The sequence below is a fragment of the Erpetoichthys calabaricus genome, chromosome 9 (assembly GCF_900747795.2).
Source record: "Erpetoichthys calabaricus chromosome 9, fErpCal1.3, whole genome shotgun sequence".
NCBI classification, from domain to species: Eukaryota; Metazoa; Chordata; class Cladistia; order Polypteriformes; family Polypteridae; genus Erpetoichthys; species Erpetoichthys calabaricus.
Genome location: NC_041402.2, coordinates 1,894,107 through 1,911,609, shown reverse-complemented (window position 1 = coordinate 1,911,609; position 17,503 = coordinate 1,894,107). Strand labels below are relative to the sequence as shown.

At 40.6% G+C, this 17,503-nt stretch overlaps 1 protein-coding gene across 1 annotated transcript in view; it reads right to left on the bottom strand.

The window, feature by feature from the left end:
• The window catches only part of snapc4 (small nuclear RNA activating complex, polypeptide 4), a 101,962-nt gene that overhangs the window by 18,242 nt on the left and 66,217 nt on the right, over positions 1-17,503 (bottom strand). Inside the window, exons 17-22 of the mRNA XM_051931586.1 lie at positions 17,165-17,250; positions 13,680-14,135; positions 11,862-11,942; positions 3,920-4,313; positions 2,366-2,436; positions 2,200-2,256 (exon numbers count right to left, since the gene is read on the bottom strand). Of these exons, the coding sequence (XP_051787546.1) occupies positions 2,200-2,256; positions 2,366-2,436; positions 3,920-4,313; positions 11,862-11,942; positions 13,680-14,135; positions 17,165-17,250 (1,145 nt within the window). The remainder of the gene's footprint in view (positions 1-2,199; positions 2,257-2,365; positions 2,437-3,919; positions 4,314-11,861; positions 11,943-13,679; positions 14,136-17,164; positions 17,251-17,503) is intronic.

Sequence of the window (17,503 nt, the reverse complement as noted above, 5' to 3'; positions counted from 1 at the left end):
CGTTGCCTCAAACGGATGCAGAAAAGGTAGTTCACCTCGGGCAGCAGTCCAGTTGAGATGCTGGGGATACACCCACTCATCGCCGTCATCCGATGCGTCTTCATTCACAGTATCATGCAGCGCACGTTGCTGCTCATCACTGTCGCTAAAATCTTCTTCAGAACTGCTACAATCATGATCAGAACTGTCCAAAATCGCCTGCAAAGCCTCACTTGAAGTCAGTTTACGTTTCGCCATATTCACAGCTTTCACTTTCGAATCACATCACGTGATCGGCCAATACAAGCGCAGAGTTGTCGAAATACAACGTAGTAATAATACCCACGCCAAACTGTCAGTTGTACTACTTGCCAGGCATTCACATAACCACAGGCAAATGTGCCGGATAATTCCGGCAGTATGGCGTTAGCAATAAAACAACGGTGCCGGATATATCCGGCAGAGGGCGGTTAAGGGGTTAACACTTAATTCTACTTTATTCACATAATTTTACTTATTTATTATGTTCTACTATACTGTTACCTTTCGATCTATGACTTTTTGTTAATTTAACTGATATTCTTCTAACTTTGCACAGTTGTGGATAAGCGGATCAGGATGCATTTCACTGTGTGTTGTCCTATATAACTATGCATGTGACAAATAAAGAATCTTGAGAATTTCAAAAACAGAGTTTACCGCACATGCATTTATTGGTTACTTTGTTAATATATATATATATATATATATATATATTTATCTGTCTGCTTATTTAAAAACATAAATTTACCCCAGGAGTCAAAAACGTTCTGTCTAGCTCTTGTACAAAAACCTAGACAAAAGCTGGGGTATCACCTTGGTAAACCCATGTACTTTTGGAACTGTGAGAGAAAATAGCAGGACTTTACAGACAGGAGTCCAATGCAGAACTCTACTTACTTTGTTACTTTGTAAAAAAAAAAAAAAAATTATTTAATGCTGATGATGAAGATCATTCTGTCTGTGCTGAAATTCCAAACAGAGAAACCTATCCTGACCTCATTAAAAAGATTCAGCATACGGGACTCGCAAGATTCCAAATACTGTTTTTACAGAAGTTCTGAAATAAAAGTGAAACTAATGAAATAGCAATAATTCAAAGAAAAAACAATCTTAAAAGTGTGAATCCGGAAAACCAAATACGGGGGGTTGGCGAGCAAAGCGAGCAGGGGGCGAAGCTCCCTAGTCTTCACCATTTACAACATGGAATTGAGGAAGCTGTGGATTCAGTAACTAGGGACCAGTTGAACTCGTGTGCGGCAAGAAATGGTCTACAGTTTTGATGTTTGTCGCACAACACATGGAGCTCAAGTTGAGTGCATGCAACCTCAAGGACCAAACTTTGAACTCTCCTCTGTCCAGTGATATGCGGAATGGGGTTATGCCTTTTACAGTTTGTTTGAAATACATTTTTGAAATCTGCTCTTTCATTTTGAATAGCCCTGTATTTAAATACTCTTCTCAATGTGGAAACCATAGGTTTCCGATGTTAATGTGCAAAAGCTGATAAAATCGTATTTATTGATTTAATGACCAACTAGAGTCATGCTATTCAGGTCTTTCCCTTTTTCCACAATGACTACACAAGACACCAAGGTTTCCTAGTAATAATTCACGGCTCATCTAATATTTGATGGTGACTAGAATTATTTATAAGGTGCCCTGTAAAAACTATACAAGGCTGGCTAATGATGAAGGTTAAGGCATTAAGTAACAAGAGCACAAGGCTCTCAGCAGCACGGCTCTAAGGATCAAGTACATTTTAATGTAATTAAAAGCTCAATTTTAATTTTAAACATCAAATAAGTTTAATAGTGGTTACAGGATTTTGATTTTTGTTACTTACTCTAATTACTACTCCATTTCTAACTTAAAAACCGTTATTTATTTAAAGAAACAGATATGCATTCTTCTACACCAGAAAAAAAACATGGGCCTTCTGTCACTCAGTGCATTGAATAGAGACTTTAACACTGCTTTAATTTACAAAGGGAACATAAGATTTGTGAGGAAAATCTGGGAACCAAAATCGACAGCTTATGGTAAGGTGCTGGAGAAAAAACAACAGGCATACAAGATTTTTGAGAAGGCTGATGAACAGGACCCTGTGGTCACAGTCTACACCCTGACAATCTTCTAACCACTGCACCAATTCTACAAACACCTCGAGATGTGGCTCACCTTTTTGGACCTTTCTTCAATAACGTTCTTACAACCTTCAGCATCAATCTGAAAGACCTACATGAGGCAGACAGAAGAAAATGTTAATCTGCAAATTCATTAACTAAATCAAAAAAAGAATCGAGGTGCAGGTAGCATATTGGGGTTGTGGGCACTGCATACTCACTTTGAGAAGTAGAATAAAAATTGGTGTGCTGGCTAGGCCAACTTTTTCTGCTTCTTCTCTCATGACATCAGCTGAAAAGAAAGAAAACGTTTGGTTTTGGAAAGGGATGGTGTGACAGAATGAGAATACTAACAAGCCATAGAATTACGTAAATGAGGAGTTTCATTAACAGCTAAATAGAGATATGGTCGGTGTGAAAAATCTGAAAAACCAGTGTGTTATAAAGCTTGAGCAGAACCTCCTGTGACTTGTACTCCACACGTCAAGGCGCTATATAACCTAACATTCTGTTTGCCTTCTTAATGGCTTCTGAACACTGTCTGGCAGTTAAAAGCGTTGAGTCCACTACGACTAAGTCCTTCTCATCAGGTGGACTCTCGATTTTCTGACCGCCCATTGTGTATTCAAACCTCACATTTTTACTTCCTATGTGTAATTCTTTACATTTACTGACATTAAATTTCATCTGCCACAAATCTGCCCAAGCCTGTCTGCTGTCCAAATCCCTCTGTGATGATTCAACGGATTCTCAATTATCTGCTAATCCACCTCTCTTGGTATCACCTGTAAACTTAACCAGCTTGTTACTTAAATTCCTATCCAGATCATTAATATACAGTATATTAACAATAGCAGCGGCTCTAGCACTGCCCCCTGCTGGTCACCCACTCTTAACATCACCCAATTCTGATGAGGTTCCTCTCACCGTCACCTTCTGCTTCCTGTGTCTGAGCCAATTCTATACCCATCTACACAGCACACCCTGAACTGCCACTTCTTTTAGTTTACTGCCCACCCTCTCATGTGGCACCTAATCAAATTCTTTCTGAAAGTCCAGATCAATAATATCATCTGCTCCTTTTATTGCTTCCTCATAGAATTAAAGCCTGTTAGTAAAACACGACCTCCCTCGTCTGACTCCATGCTGATTGTTCAGTTAAACTCCTGTTCTTGCCATGTGCTGCTCAAGCCCTTAATAATTCCTTCCATGAATTTTCCTGTGATGCACATTGAGCTTACTGGCCTACAGTTCCTTGGATCTGCCCGGTCACCCTTTTTACATAATGTGATAATATTTGACATTTTCCAGTCTTTTGGAATCTCCTCAGTGTGCAGTGACTTCCTGAAAATATGCGTCAAGGGTTTATATCTGCACTCGATAACCTCCCTAAGAACTCGAGGGTAAATATTATCTGGTCCTGGTGATTAGTTTGATTTCATCTTATTTAATCTCAGCAGCTCTTCTCTCTCTCTCTACAATTTCCAAATCCCTCAGTACCTCCTTAGTAGTCCCTGTTACTGCTGGGAGGTTATCCACTTGCTCACTTGTGAAGACTTCAGAAAAATGCAAGTTTAGAGTGCCTGCTATTTCATTGTCTGTATCTTTTAATTCCCATTTACCAAGTACTGGCTGGGCCCACGCATGCTTAGCTTCAGGTGGACGGCCTGTTCTGAAGTGCATGTGTTATGGCTGCTATGGTGCATTAACAGTGAAATGTCGGAGTTTTCTTTATGTTTTCTCATTAATACAGAAATCACTGAAAAGGAACATACCTCTAGTACGCTTGTTAGGCCACAGACCACTGCTACATTGCATGTAGACATTTCCAACCCAGGGGCTCACTGCCAGCATAAGGTTTTGGTTTAAAATTAAATCCCTTTTGTAATGGGCAGAACCTGAGCCAGCTTCTACCTCCTCGTCGCTCTTAGAGGTTTTCAAAGAGGTTTTTCTAAACTTCTCCATCACAGTCTTGTTTCCTTCAAATCTGTTCAAGAGAATCCTTTCTGCCAGACTCTTATGGCCTCCAGCTTCCACATTTTTGTCGATCTCCATGGCCTGGATTCTACCAGTAAGCGCCTTTGCTTGACTCTGGTTTGCATTGGTGGTCCTCTGGGAGCAATGTGATTGCATCATAGTGGAATGCCGTCTTCTGTCACTTTTTGTCTTCTACACGAAGGACAACAGAGATTCAAAAAAGAAGAAAAAACAAACAAATGAGCAGAAACCACACAAATATTTCAGGCCAATACATTCATTACTGTTGAAGTCAAAAGGTTTTCTTGTGTTGATATAATGGTGGCCACTCCACCTCAAACTTAAAAAAGGAGAAGACAGAAGAATGCACCAGAAAAAGGTAACCATGTTTTTGAATAAATTGCTCAGCTTGTGAACACATTTTAGTTCTTTAACATTTTACTATGAAGTCCATTTTTTGTTAACCCTAGTCTTTATTTCATTAAAGTAACATTTACACCCACAGAAATAGCATACATTTCAGTGTACATGCTGCTTAAAACAGAACAAAAAAATGTGATGCACTAAAATGTCCCAGTGTGCCCTTGATGGAGAGGCAGACCATACAACTTATCTGGATTTTCTAGAAAGCGTTTGATGGGGTCCCACATGAGCAAGTTTGGGAACCAAACTTAACATACTGACTGCTGGATCACTTATCACCAAGATGCTGCAGTATTGGCTTATGTATTGTGATATATGGCCGGCAGCTTATCCCAGCCAATACCCCCAAGCTGCTAGATGGAGCCCTCCTGGCAACATGGAGGTGCCCCGAATTCCAGCAGGGCATCATGGGCCTTGGAGTCTTTCATCACAGCCCTGCTGGATAACGTGGGGGCCGCCAGGGGACACTGAAGAAAAGAAGAAGTTTTCACCTGACCCGGAAGTGTTGTAAAGTCACATGGACTGAGGGACAGAAACACTTCCGGGTTAAAGACTTTAAAAGGACTGTGGGAGAACCCAGTAGTGGGCCGAGTTGGGAGGAAGGGTGACTGAGCTGCTGGGAGTGGAGGATTAGTGTATTGTGATTATTATTGATTGTTTATTGAGTATTGTGGAGTGGAGGGTGCTTTGTGCACTTATTATAATAATAAATTTAATTATTTGGACTTTTATCTGGTGTCTGACGAGTGGTCTGAGGGTTCAAGGGTACGACAGCGCCCCCTATCTGTCACAGTATATATATGATAAATAATAAACTCCATCAAAACTCATCAAAATGTACAGAAATGCATTAGAAAGCAACGGTTTTATTATCAACACTAACTGTCGAAAATGTAAAACTTTAATTACCTTATTCCAGGGGTCTCCAACCTTTTTTCCCCCCCGAGAGTTACTTTTACAAAATGAAAATGGCAGAGAGCTCCTCATGTTTTCTAACGTTTATTGTCATAGCTTATTTCAACCCAAACAAACTGAATACGCTTGTTCTTCCTGAACATTTACAAAATGTTGGTGTCCACAACTCACATTTTGCATTAAAATGTCACAGAAAATATCGAGTTCACCTGTAAGTGCATTTTGTATGTCTGTATGCATTTTCTAGCGTATCTCACACCATTGAATTAAAACAAAAACAATGCAACTCCAAATCCACAGATATTCCTTCTTCATTTGTCATTTTGTCACATGTCACTTTGTTCACAGGTCCAGTCACATGTGTGATGTGTTGTTAGTTAGTCACATGACTGGCACTGAGGTGTCTGGTGGAGTGGAGCCCCTCAGGTTCACTCTTATGGAGTCCTTTAAATGTCCGTCTGTCAGTCTTGTTCTGATTTCATGACATTCCTGTCACAGACTCACAGAGGTATGGAGACCCAAGCAAAGCAGACATTTTCAGAGCTTCCTGGTGAAGATTCTTATAGTTATTTGGCTCTACTAAGCTCCAGAAATGGTGTTGAAACTTTAACTGCACATTATTTTGAAGGTTTACTAACATATAATATAATAATATAATAATATAATAACATATAAAATCCAATGTCTCTCTGTCTGTCTGCTTTTCACGAGAGAACTACTTAATGGATTTAGATCGGTTTTTTTTCTGTCATTTGCTTGAACATTCCGGTTGATTTTGTGCCTTCTCTCATTTCGCTATGTATTAGAGTTTGCTTGCGGTTTTTCATTTATTTGTGCAAATCCAAGAAACACGCAGCGGGCTGAGGAGAGGGGTCTTCCTCACTCACTCACTTACCAGCTACTGGGAGTGTTCCTTAACTCCGCTTAGCTAGCGAACGAGAGAACAACTGAATTCAATTTTATTTGATATTTAAAATATCAAACTGTCTTGATGAGTTTGAGTCCAGATATTCTCTTAAGTGTATGCCACATTGAAAAGAGAGACTGCAATTCAGATTGTGGATCATGATAGGATTTTTTGGAAAGATCGCCCACCCCTAATTTGACTAATCAAGTTTTCCAATTTATGTAGGATTCATTAACCCTTTGGCAAGCTACTTGGAAAGGTGGTGCAAGCTACCGGTAGTTCGCGAGCGACACATTGGAGACCCCTGCCTTATTCTCACTAGCAACACAACTAAAAGTCTCCATTTGAGTAAGAATCCTTGAACCCTGAAGAGTGCAGGCTTAGAAGCTCATGTGCCACAAATATAACAGGCTACTTTGCATTGTCCACACTTGTGGCACACACCACAGTTGGTAGTTAGTGTCTGTTTGCGCTCAGTGGGTGGCAGAATGTCAATGTCCTGACAGTCATGATGCCTTGTGATGAAGAAATGCCTTCAGGCTAGCCATCCACATCAATGCCAGAGCCTGAAGGTTCAACATCATCCAACTGGTTGTCACAATCTCGATCACTGTCATTATCATCAAAATATTTACCTTTCAAAACACCAACAGCTTTATACCTTTTTTGTAATAAATAATTCATTACATTTATATAGCGCTTTTCTCAGTACTCAAAGCGCTATCCACACAGGGAGGAACTGGGAAGCGAACCCACAATCTTCCACAGTCTCCTTACTGCAAAGCAGCAGCACTACCACTGCGCCACCTGTGAGGACTTTGTGACAACATAGTTTGTTGGCACCAAAGAAAAATAAAAAAAAAAATTGTATGGATATCCACTAGATGGCAGGTAACTGAGACGAGGCAGCACAGATCACCAGCAAACTGGCTGCGTCTATAGTGGCTGTACAAGGAGGTATATGGAGATACGAGTTTAAACGTAGGTCACATCTTGACAGGCTCAATGAGATACGAGTTAACTAGAAAATCAAAGCTGTGCAGAGAAATGCAAAACTGGCTACAAATCAGAAAACAAAGGCCTACCATGAATTAAATCAGCGCTTCCCAAACTCGGTCCTGGGGACCCCCTGTGGCTGCAGGTTTTTGTTCCAACCAGCTTGTTTTGAATTGGACTCCTGGGCTAATTAAGTGAACTGTTATTTCCTAACTTCTATGTTTTGGGAACAACATAGAAATTAGAAAACTAAGTTTGGTAAAAATAAATGAATAAAAAATTATAATACATTATAACTAGGGGGCTTCACTTGCCAACCCCTTCCCCCCCTCGCTGTGGATACAGATCTAGAATTGTGGTGTAACAACCACATGCTGAATTTCATCCATCTAGTTGCGTTTTTGAGTTATCATGTTTACACAAACAGACACACACACACACACACACGTGCGCGCATACACACACAATTTCAAAAAACAGTATTGTTCGGCACTGGTTAGCCTAAACAGGGGTGTCGAACTCCGGACCTGGAGGGCCGCAGTGGCTACAGGTTTTCATTCTCAACCTTTTCCTAATCATTGATCAGTTTTCACTGCTAATTAACTCCTTTTCCCTTCATTTTAATAGCCCTGTTTTTAAGGAGTCAGTCCTCTGAATTGATTCCTTTCTTCATTAAATGACAGCCAAACAGAAATGAGACGTGAAACGAGCCAACAGATGACCAGCTAAACTGGGATTTCAAACTCCAACCAATTTCACTCCAATCAGTCTCTTAATGAGAAGCTGATTCTTCCTGTTAATTAAGCTCGTTATTTAATTCAATGGATTGTTGCTGCTCTCATTCTGCCACAGCAGATATTTCCAAATTGTTGATTTTTCTAACAACACTGTCAAAATGTTTTGGTGACCCGAGAGATCAACCTTACTGAGACCTTCACCTTTCTTTATTTTCAGATATTGTGTGATGGGCACAGGTGAGCTGGTCATATGATAGCTTGTTTGATGTCTCATTATTGTTTGGTTACTAATTAAGGAAAAAGAGACAATTAACGGGCCTGAGTCAAGTTAATTAAAACTAAATTAGCAGTAAAAACGGCTCATTAATGAAGAAGATGATTAGAATGAAAACATGCAGCCACTGCGGCCCTCAAGGACCGGAGTTCTACACCTGTGGTCTATAAGGTCAAGATTCATCAAAATATCGAGGTCGAATTTTTTTCACGATTACTATACTTTATGTACTTCGTATATGAGAAAGTAAAAACGATTTCTCCTGTGCGAAGTGGCAGGTGAGTTGCTGTCAACAAAAAGCAGACACCCGAGAAATAAACTGAAACGTCACTCACTCGTGATTTTTCTGTCCATATGGTAAACGTTTTGTTGACCAGCAAATTTTGATTTAAGCCGTTTGAATTACATCTTGATATACAACAAGCACACAGAAAGGTAAATCGCTTTCTATTTCTCACGCTTTACGCACCCGCACTCAGCTTGCTCTGTCACCGCAAATGTTGCGTGAATAGCCGCCCTCCGTCATCAGCCGCCGTTCACTGGATGAATTTGTGCGAATGGCTCGTGGTGGATGACTTTCTGTTTTAGAGAAAACTTAAAAGGGTTAAAGACTAAAGGCAAGAATAGGCATTCAAAAACGAAAACTAAAAATATTTTAGTAAATTATAATTTTATTTCAGTTAGTTTTTCCAGCTATTTTAATAGTTTTAGTTTTTCATTTCGGTTTTGTTAATTATTATATTTCAGTTTACGAAAATGTTTTTTTAATAATAGTTTCAGTTTTGATTTTAGTTTTCGTTCACTATAATAAATAACCTTCACACACACACAGAGTACCGGTCTAAAGTTTTAGAATATCTGAGTTTTTCTTCAAATTTGATCAGCTGAAATGCAATGAATGACCTAAAATGGTGAAAAGGTAAGTAGTAAAGTGCCAGAGGTTCACATTTAAAGTTTAGGTTAGCAAAACCTAAAAATTAAAGGAAACCTCATAATATTACAAAAGGGTCTTCTTCAGGGAACAACTAATAGGTTAAAGCCTACAGGTGCGCTGCACTCATCAACTCTTTGAGGGCTGAAAATTATTTCGAAAAAATGCAGTTTTCTGAAAAGCACGCAAAGCAACAATTTCATACATAAATCAACATAAAATATCAGTTTCTGGGTGCTGTGGCCGCCAGTTCACAGTCTCTTATGGCTTCGTGCCGTTCACGGGTGGCATGACGGCTGGCAGGAATGACTTTGGGGGGACGGCAGCAGCAGTCACGGTCACAGTGCAGTGCAATCTGGTTTGTACCTCTTGTCATTATGAGATGGTGGTCTTCATCTAGTCAAACGTGTTCAGCACTACGATTAGCTGGAAATCAATCGGCTGATGCTGGTACCTCACTTTCATTTTCAATATCAACCTCCAGATCATTTGCATCAGAATCAGAGTCCGACCAGTCAAGAGTCCAATTCAGAGATAATATAAAAACCTTGTCCACTGAGTATTTTGCTTTGTGCATTCGTTTTGATCTCTCGCCAGATGTCGATGCCATTTTCATGACTGTTTGCCCTTCGCTACTTCCACAAGCACAGGGAATCTCAGTGAAACCAATGAAGCTAACTTTCCTTCTAGCAAAGAGAGTTGAAGTAAAACATTAATGGCGAGTTTTGTAACCGTTTGCAGTTGCTTACCACTGTCAATCCCTCCTGCTGACAAAAGTCGACATCCGCCCCGAAAGAGTTAAGGTAAATGAAGCCTTGCAAGTTGAAGCAAACAATTTGCACAGGTGTCCCAACTTCTCTTGATTACTTAAAAAGCCTCTGTTGTTCATTAAAAAAAATCGACGTGTCAAGTACAGTGGTGTCCTACACAATCCAAAGCTAATGAAAACTGGAAGAAATTCTAATAGGAGGAAGTCGGCACCCAATCAGAAGACAAGTTTCTCTGAGGATCACTAGCTCACGTGATAGGCGCCTCACAGTACAATAGCTTCAAGCACAGCTTAGCAGTGAGTGTCAAAAAAGCAAGTGTCAGTTTCTACTAGAGCAAGGAGACTTTGTACTGCAGGTTTGACAGGGTGGGTGGCAGATAAGAAAGCCATTCATTAAAGAACAAATCAGGGCCTTGAAATGCCAGCTGTGGACTAGTGCAGACTGGACAAAGTCTCCTCTTCGCAGTAGGAACTGACACTTGCATTTTGCTGACCACTGTTAAGATGTGTCTGAAGCTGTTGTGTTGTGAGGTGCCTACCACGCAAACTGGTGACCCTCAGACACTTGTCTCCATCCATCCATCCATTATCCAACACACTATATCCTAACTACAGGGTCACGGGGGTCTGCTGGAGCCAATCCCAGCCAATACAGGGCGCCTGGCAGGAAACAAACCCCGGGCAGGGCGACAGCCCAACGCAGGGTGAAAACACACACACACACACACTAGGGACAATTTAGAATCGCCAATGCACCTAACCTGCATGTCTTTGGACTGTGGGAGGAAACCCACACAGACATGGGGAGAACATGCAAACTCCACGCGGGGAAGCGAACCCAGGTCTCCTTACTGCGAGGCAGCAGCGCTACCACTGCGCCACCGTGCCGCCGACACTTGTCTCTTTTTGCAATTTCTCTAAATGAAAGGCCTACACTTCTAAGGGTTCATTCCATTTGTTAATTGCAGTTTTCTTGCCCTTCTCACTGGAATATTGTCCAAGTAGTACCTCAGAGGGTGTAGTAACACAGCCTATTCCAACTCTGTTATAAGAGAGACGGAGGGTTTTTAAGTAATCAACAGAAGCTGGGATACCTATGCAAACTGTCTGCTTCAACCTGCAAGGCTTCATTTACTTTAATTGGTGGAGAACATCTGGAGGTTGTAACCTATTAGTTATTCATTCCCTGAGGAAGGCCCACTTGTAATATTCTGAAATTTCCTTTTTTGCTAACCTAAACTTTACACTTAAACCTCTGGCTGTTTACTGCTTACCTTTTCACCATTTTAGGTCAATCATTGCCTTTCACTGAGGTGTTCTAAAACTTTTGACTGGTAGTTCGATTCTAATTCATATTATTCACGTCAGGCTAGTTCATGTTGTATGTATGTTTGTGCCTTGTTAGCATACCTAGGATTAAAATAATTCTTATTATATGTATATTTGTGCCTTTTCTGTCTACTACTGTAACTCTGCAATTTCCCTGGAGATTAATAAACTACACTGTTTATCTAAATATAAGTCAATATTAAATGTCAAGTTGTATAATATGATCAATCATGTACCAGATAAGCCAGCCATTTAATTCACCTTTGTCAGTGAAAATCTGCGCCCTTTTGATTTCTTGCTCTCTCATTTTAATTAACAGAACCATCAAACAATCACAAACCTTTGTGACATACATAACATGCTATAAAGTTCAGTGTATTTACTTGTATAAGTTGCTAAATTAAAAAAAAAAAAAAAAAAAAAAAAAAAAAAAAAAAAAAACAAGATATTCCTACCTACCTTTCTCCGTGGATGTGCCCTTTTGGGTCTCAGCATCCTTCTCACTTCATTTAGGTTTACCTTCAAGAGTTTCTTTCCTGACTTAAACGGAAAAAAAAAACAAAAATTACAACAAGAGTCATTCAAGAGTCAAATTCAAATTCATGCATCCAGTCATCTTCCGACTTCAGTAGTGAAGGTCATCTGAGCAGCCCACACACACTTGACACTAGATTTACCAGAGCCTATGAAAAAACTCGCAGATCTGTCCCACCTTAAATTACTTCGCACCTCTCCATCAGCGTCTTTTGTCCTGTAAATGTGTCGATAAGCAGCAAGCAGCCTGCTATCACATCGCCCCACAGTTTTCTCAGCTCAAGTCTGTTTACCTGTGTGTCAGTTGCTTGGAGTTGTATAGAGTGAGAAGTCAAGCAAAATCACACCTTTTATAAATACTGTATCGTTATTTGGAATACATGCAGCTAGTGATCTAAACACTAGAGTGGAGAGTCTATAGCTGAAGGTGGAAGCTGCCGTCGCTGTACTTTGTCTATAAGAGCCAGATCGAATGTTATTTACTTATTTACCTTTATTTATTTACTTACTTCCTACAGTGTAAAGTCACAAGTAGACTGCAGAGCTTCCCGTGTACATATACAAAGTACAGCGATGGCAAAAGTGTGATGTGCATTCTTGCTCCGATGTAGAACCGTCGTCATGATCCGAGTTCACCTCTGTTATATCGCGTCTTTATATAAAAACAGCAGTGTCTAACAGGGGTTGGGTTTTGGTTGGTGTGATCGTGAACGCGACAGAGAATAAAACTGAATAAAAAAAACAAAAAAAAATCAAAGCTAACCTTTACAAGTATCATATATTTACACCAGCTGTTACAGACTGAAATCAAATGTATGTTTTTATTCTAAAATAGTAAGAATAAGAGCTGCTCACTTCTCAAAATGGACTCGTCTGGGTTCGAACCCATGAAGTTTTGGTTACCAGTCAACAGTTGATACCGTTGCGCCACCGAAGCGATCGTAGCAAATGCATGACAATGTCGCACCCTAACGCAGGTTCTTTTTCTGCAGTTATATTCTTGAATAGAAGTGCACTTGTTCTGTTATATTTGTACCTTTTGTAAAAGTGTTTATTTAATATTTGGAATTCAGGCTTAATAAATTATACACTTCATGTCTACATTTTCTCAATTATTATTAAAACATGAAAAACGTTTCTGTTTTAACGATGTGTTTACTGTACATAGATTGTTGTAGACACAGAACACACATGAAATGCATGTGTTCCAAATAACGATACAGTATTTATAAAAGGTGTGATTTTGCTCGACTTCTCACTCTATACAACTCCAAGCAACTGAAACGCAGGTAAACAGACTTGAGCTGAGAAAACTGTGCGGCGGTGGGGGATGTGATAGCAGGCTGCTTGCTGCTTATCGACACATTTACAGGACAAAAGACGCTGATGGAGAGGTGCAAAGCGATTTAAGGTGGGACGGATCTATGAGTTTTTCGTAGGCTCTGGTAATTCTAATGTTAACTACATTTCATGTAGGAGATAACCTGGGTTGAGAATATCCGAACAGACAGTGCCCAGAGCAGAATCTGAACCTAGGACCCTGGAGCTGTAAGGTAACACCAAAATCTACTGCTACAGAAACCCTCCACATAGACCCTCCAAACCCCCAAGTTCACATTTAACTTTATAAAAGTTAAGCATTTAAAGTTGGTGTTTTTCTAGAACGATCAAAACTGAGCTTTGCCTCCGCTAAAGAACTATGAAGCTGTTTCTTCTTGTAACATGGATATAGCATTTTATTACCTCTTCAACTGCTTTGGCAGAGGAGATTGTGTCAAAGAAACGAGAATGGCCGGACCAGTTATTTTTCACAACAATATTGCGTTCTGGGACAGGGTCACTTAAGTCTGTACCACTGACTGGTTGGGCCCTCGATTTGGGATCCTGCGAAGGTTGTGCAGAGTTGGCTCCAACTTTGGAAATGACTGTACGCCGAGACCTTACATTAGACGCTGTTCTGGTGTTTGTTAAGACAACAGGAATCCAGGAGTCGATACTGGTGACTGTGTAATCGTCGTCCTCTTCATCACTCTCAGTGTTTACTTCTTCACTGACTATTTCAGTTAACTGTTCTGACTCGGAGCTTGAAGAATGTACTTCTCTGGATGGAGCTCTTTTGCTGCTTTTTTTCCTTTTCTCGTTGCCTTTTCTTTGCTCCTTTTTGTGTCTTTTTCTTCCAGACAATTTCTTTTTATTTTTCTGAAATAGAAGTTGATATATTGTGAGACACCTTGTAAGTCAACAGCTCTTTCACTTTAACATAATAGCCAAGATTAAAATTGACTATTTGACAACACAAGTTAGTGTTTTATGTTATGTGACATTTTTTAAATGTCAATTACTTAAAAAAAAAAACAAAAACATAAGACTCAACTGCAAAAAGCAACCGATGCGGAAAAATGGACACAGTGTTCAAATTCACGAGGACAGAATTAAAACAGTAAAAGAGCAGCAAAGGAACAGAGAGGGAATGTAAGCCAGTTAGTTTCCTGTTGTTCCTTTTATCCAATACTTTACAAACTGTCCCAGTTGTTATGCCATGGAAGCACAATATTATACTGTACATTACACTTACTGTGCGGTCATGTGAAAAAGTAAGTACACCCCATGGAAAATGTTCACTTTTTCAACATATCTGGACAGGCAAACATTTGATCTTTATGAAAACCGTTCCTACAGATAACAATGATTGACTTGAACAAATGTCACTGTGGCAGACGGCTGGGGACACCTGGAAGATGGAAGGACCGGGAGAGAGGCAATACCTTCCCTGGGACACAATACCTTCTCCCACATCGGTTTACTGAAGCTTGGGAGCGCGACCCTGTTGGGGACAGTGCCCTCCACCAGGGGGCGCCTGGACTGCAGCACTTCTGCCACACCAGGAAGTGCTGCCGGAAGATCATCAGGGAGCACCTGGAGCACATCCGGGTGAACTATAAAAGGCGCCGCCTCACTCCATTCTGACAGCCGGAGTCGGGAGGTGGAGGACAGACCTTGTGTGAAGGAGAGAAGGCGGCAGAAGAAAAGGTAGAGAAGAAGAGAGAAAGAATGAAGGGACTGAACAATAGTGCTGTTGGAGATTTGGGACATGGTGCTGTGAAAAGGGCAAAGAAAAGAAAAGAAAAAGTGTTTCACTGTGCCCATGTGTGGCGGGGCTGGACTTTCCACAACACATAAAACTGACATGATGTGGATAACCTAAATTAACAAAAATGAAGGTCTGTCACATGGAAAAAGCAAGTCCACCCTTATAACTATTACCCCTTCAAATCCATCAAATTAGATGTTCCAGATGAGGTGCCAATAACTGGAACCTCTTTAGGGAGTATGCGGGTGGGCCTGTAGATATCTCGGGCCTGGTGTTCTCTTTGCTATTGACATGCAAGGTGTCATCATGCCAAGATCAAAAGTGCTCAATAAGGCCCTCAGGAAGAAGTTTCTGGACACCTGTGGGTCTGGCAAGGGATTTCAAAAGACAGTCAAGCTATGGCTAAGTTACTGATGGCCACACAGTATACTACTAACGTTCTTGTGGTTTTACTTGTGGCTTTTGGCAGGCAGTGTGGAGAAAGCATTGGACTTCACACCGCAACATTACCTACAACATGAAACCTAAAGCAGTCACTTTATCTACATGTGCTCTAAATGTACACCTAAATTAAAGGACAAGTGTCCGTGTGTGTGTGTCTGTGTATCTGTCCAGTTTCTAGAATTAGGAAGAAAATTTCAAAAAATAGAAAAAACATGTAGAAGAAGGGTCAAAAAATCCAAATATTATAATAAAAATACCAAATAAGGGTCTAAAAATAAGAACACTGACGTCATTGGCCTTTTCTGTTGTCCAACGTTTTATGCCAGCAACAGCAGTGTGGTAGCGACTTTCTTGCACCCGCTCTGGCTATGTGAACAAGGTTTATAGCTGTAACACTAATGACTGATACCTTTGTGTGGTTGGCAATGGATGAGTGAAAATAACAATAAATGGACGCACAAGTACAGAAACAAAAGCCTACACACTATTAGGCCGCAGTTGTGAAACCAGTCCAGTGTGAAAAGAGCCCACCGGCGTATTGTCCATGCAATAAACACTTATAATGTAAGGGGGTACACGCACTGGCAATTCATTCTGTGCCCGAGCACATTTGTCCACATGTAACCACGCAAAGTCTAATTTGTTTGACTAGTGATCACTCCATGCTGGGCCAACTATACTGTGCCCTGGCCCATTTGGAAGAGGTGGGGCCGGGCACAGTTCACTAGCATGGAAGCACAGAAAACAGACATGACGTCAATGGTGTGACAAGACAAATAGTGCAACATTTGAGTTAAAAACAGATTTTGATTCCCACCTTACACATGAACGTGAATTGTAGTTTGCAAGAAAAGCTGCAAACTCCTTACCCTTAACATCATTTGTCTCCATAAAAATCTTCTTGTACATGCAGTACGATTAACATCAAAACGCTGCACTGCACGTACAAATCTGGAAGAGGGTACGGCATTATCCTTAATAATAATAATAATTCTTTACATTTATATAGTGCTTTTCTCACTACTCCAAGCGCTCTCCACACAGGGAGGACCTGGGAAGCGTACCCACAGTCTCCTTACTGCAAAGCAGCAGCACTACCACTGCAATGCCACCTGTGATCCTTCCCTGCATGGCTCCAAAACCACCACAAAATACGTCAAACCATTTTGACATGGATGCTCTCACTTGGTGTTCGGATCTTGTTTTGGCTTACCCAAAGTCAAATGGTCATGACAGAAGCGTACCCGGGTCCAGAACGTTAAGCGGAGTGTGAGTGCAGGCCAGCGGGGCAGCAGGGAGGAGGGACAACTGCACTTGGGCGCGGTACGGAACAAACATGCCTTGTGTGAGTACACCCCAAGAGGGCTCAGTTTGAACTGTGATGCCAAGAGGAAAAGGCCACCACAAGGGAAAGAGGATCAGGTGCGTATTATTATACAAGACCAAATGGACAACCCACGTATCAAATAAAAAACATGAGGTCAACGTTGATTACTTAGATTTCTTACGTGGATAGTTAAAATATAAAGGTAAACAGTTACGCTAGACCCCACCATTTATAATGTGACTTAAAGTGGATTCTCATTACAAAAAGCACATCAAATGGGATATTAGAACTCAACACAAAACAAAGTATCTTTTGTATCCTTTTGTGAGAAGTCTCATGTGTTCTTGTGCCGTCACCAGCTCTTACCTTTTGCTTTGTTAGGTTGCACCACTTGCGTAAACACTGACCATCTGTACGATTTTGAAGTTCAGCAGCTATTTTAGACCAGCGACCTAAAAACAGAAAGCAAATCATTTTTCAAAAGCATCACAACACCTTTCCAGTGGGAAGCAAACAGTATTATAGGTCATGTGACCATGAAACTGGTATTGACATTGGTTAGAGACGTCCAAAACTTATTTTGAAATGTTAAGAGTGGTGTTTTACAGTCTGCCTGACCACGCAGAAAAAGCAAACAAGAATTCAAATATTACATCCAGCAAGTGCAGTTCTGTTTGGACTTGAAGTTCCCATACTTAATTGAAC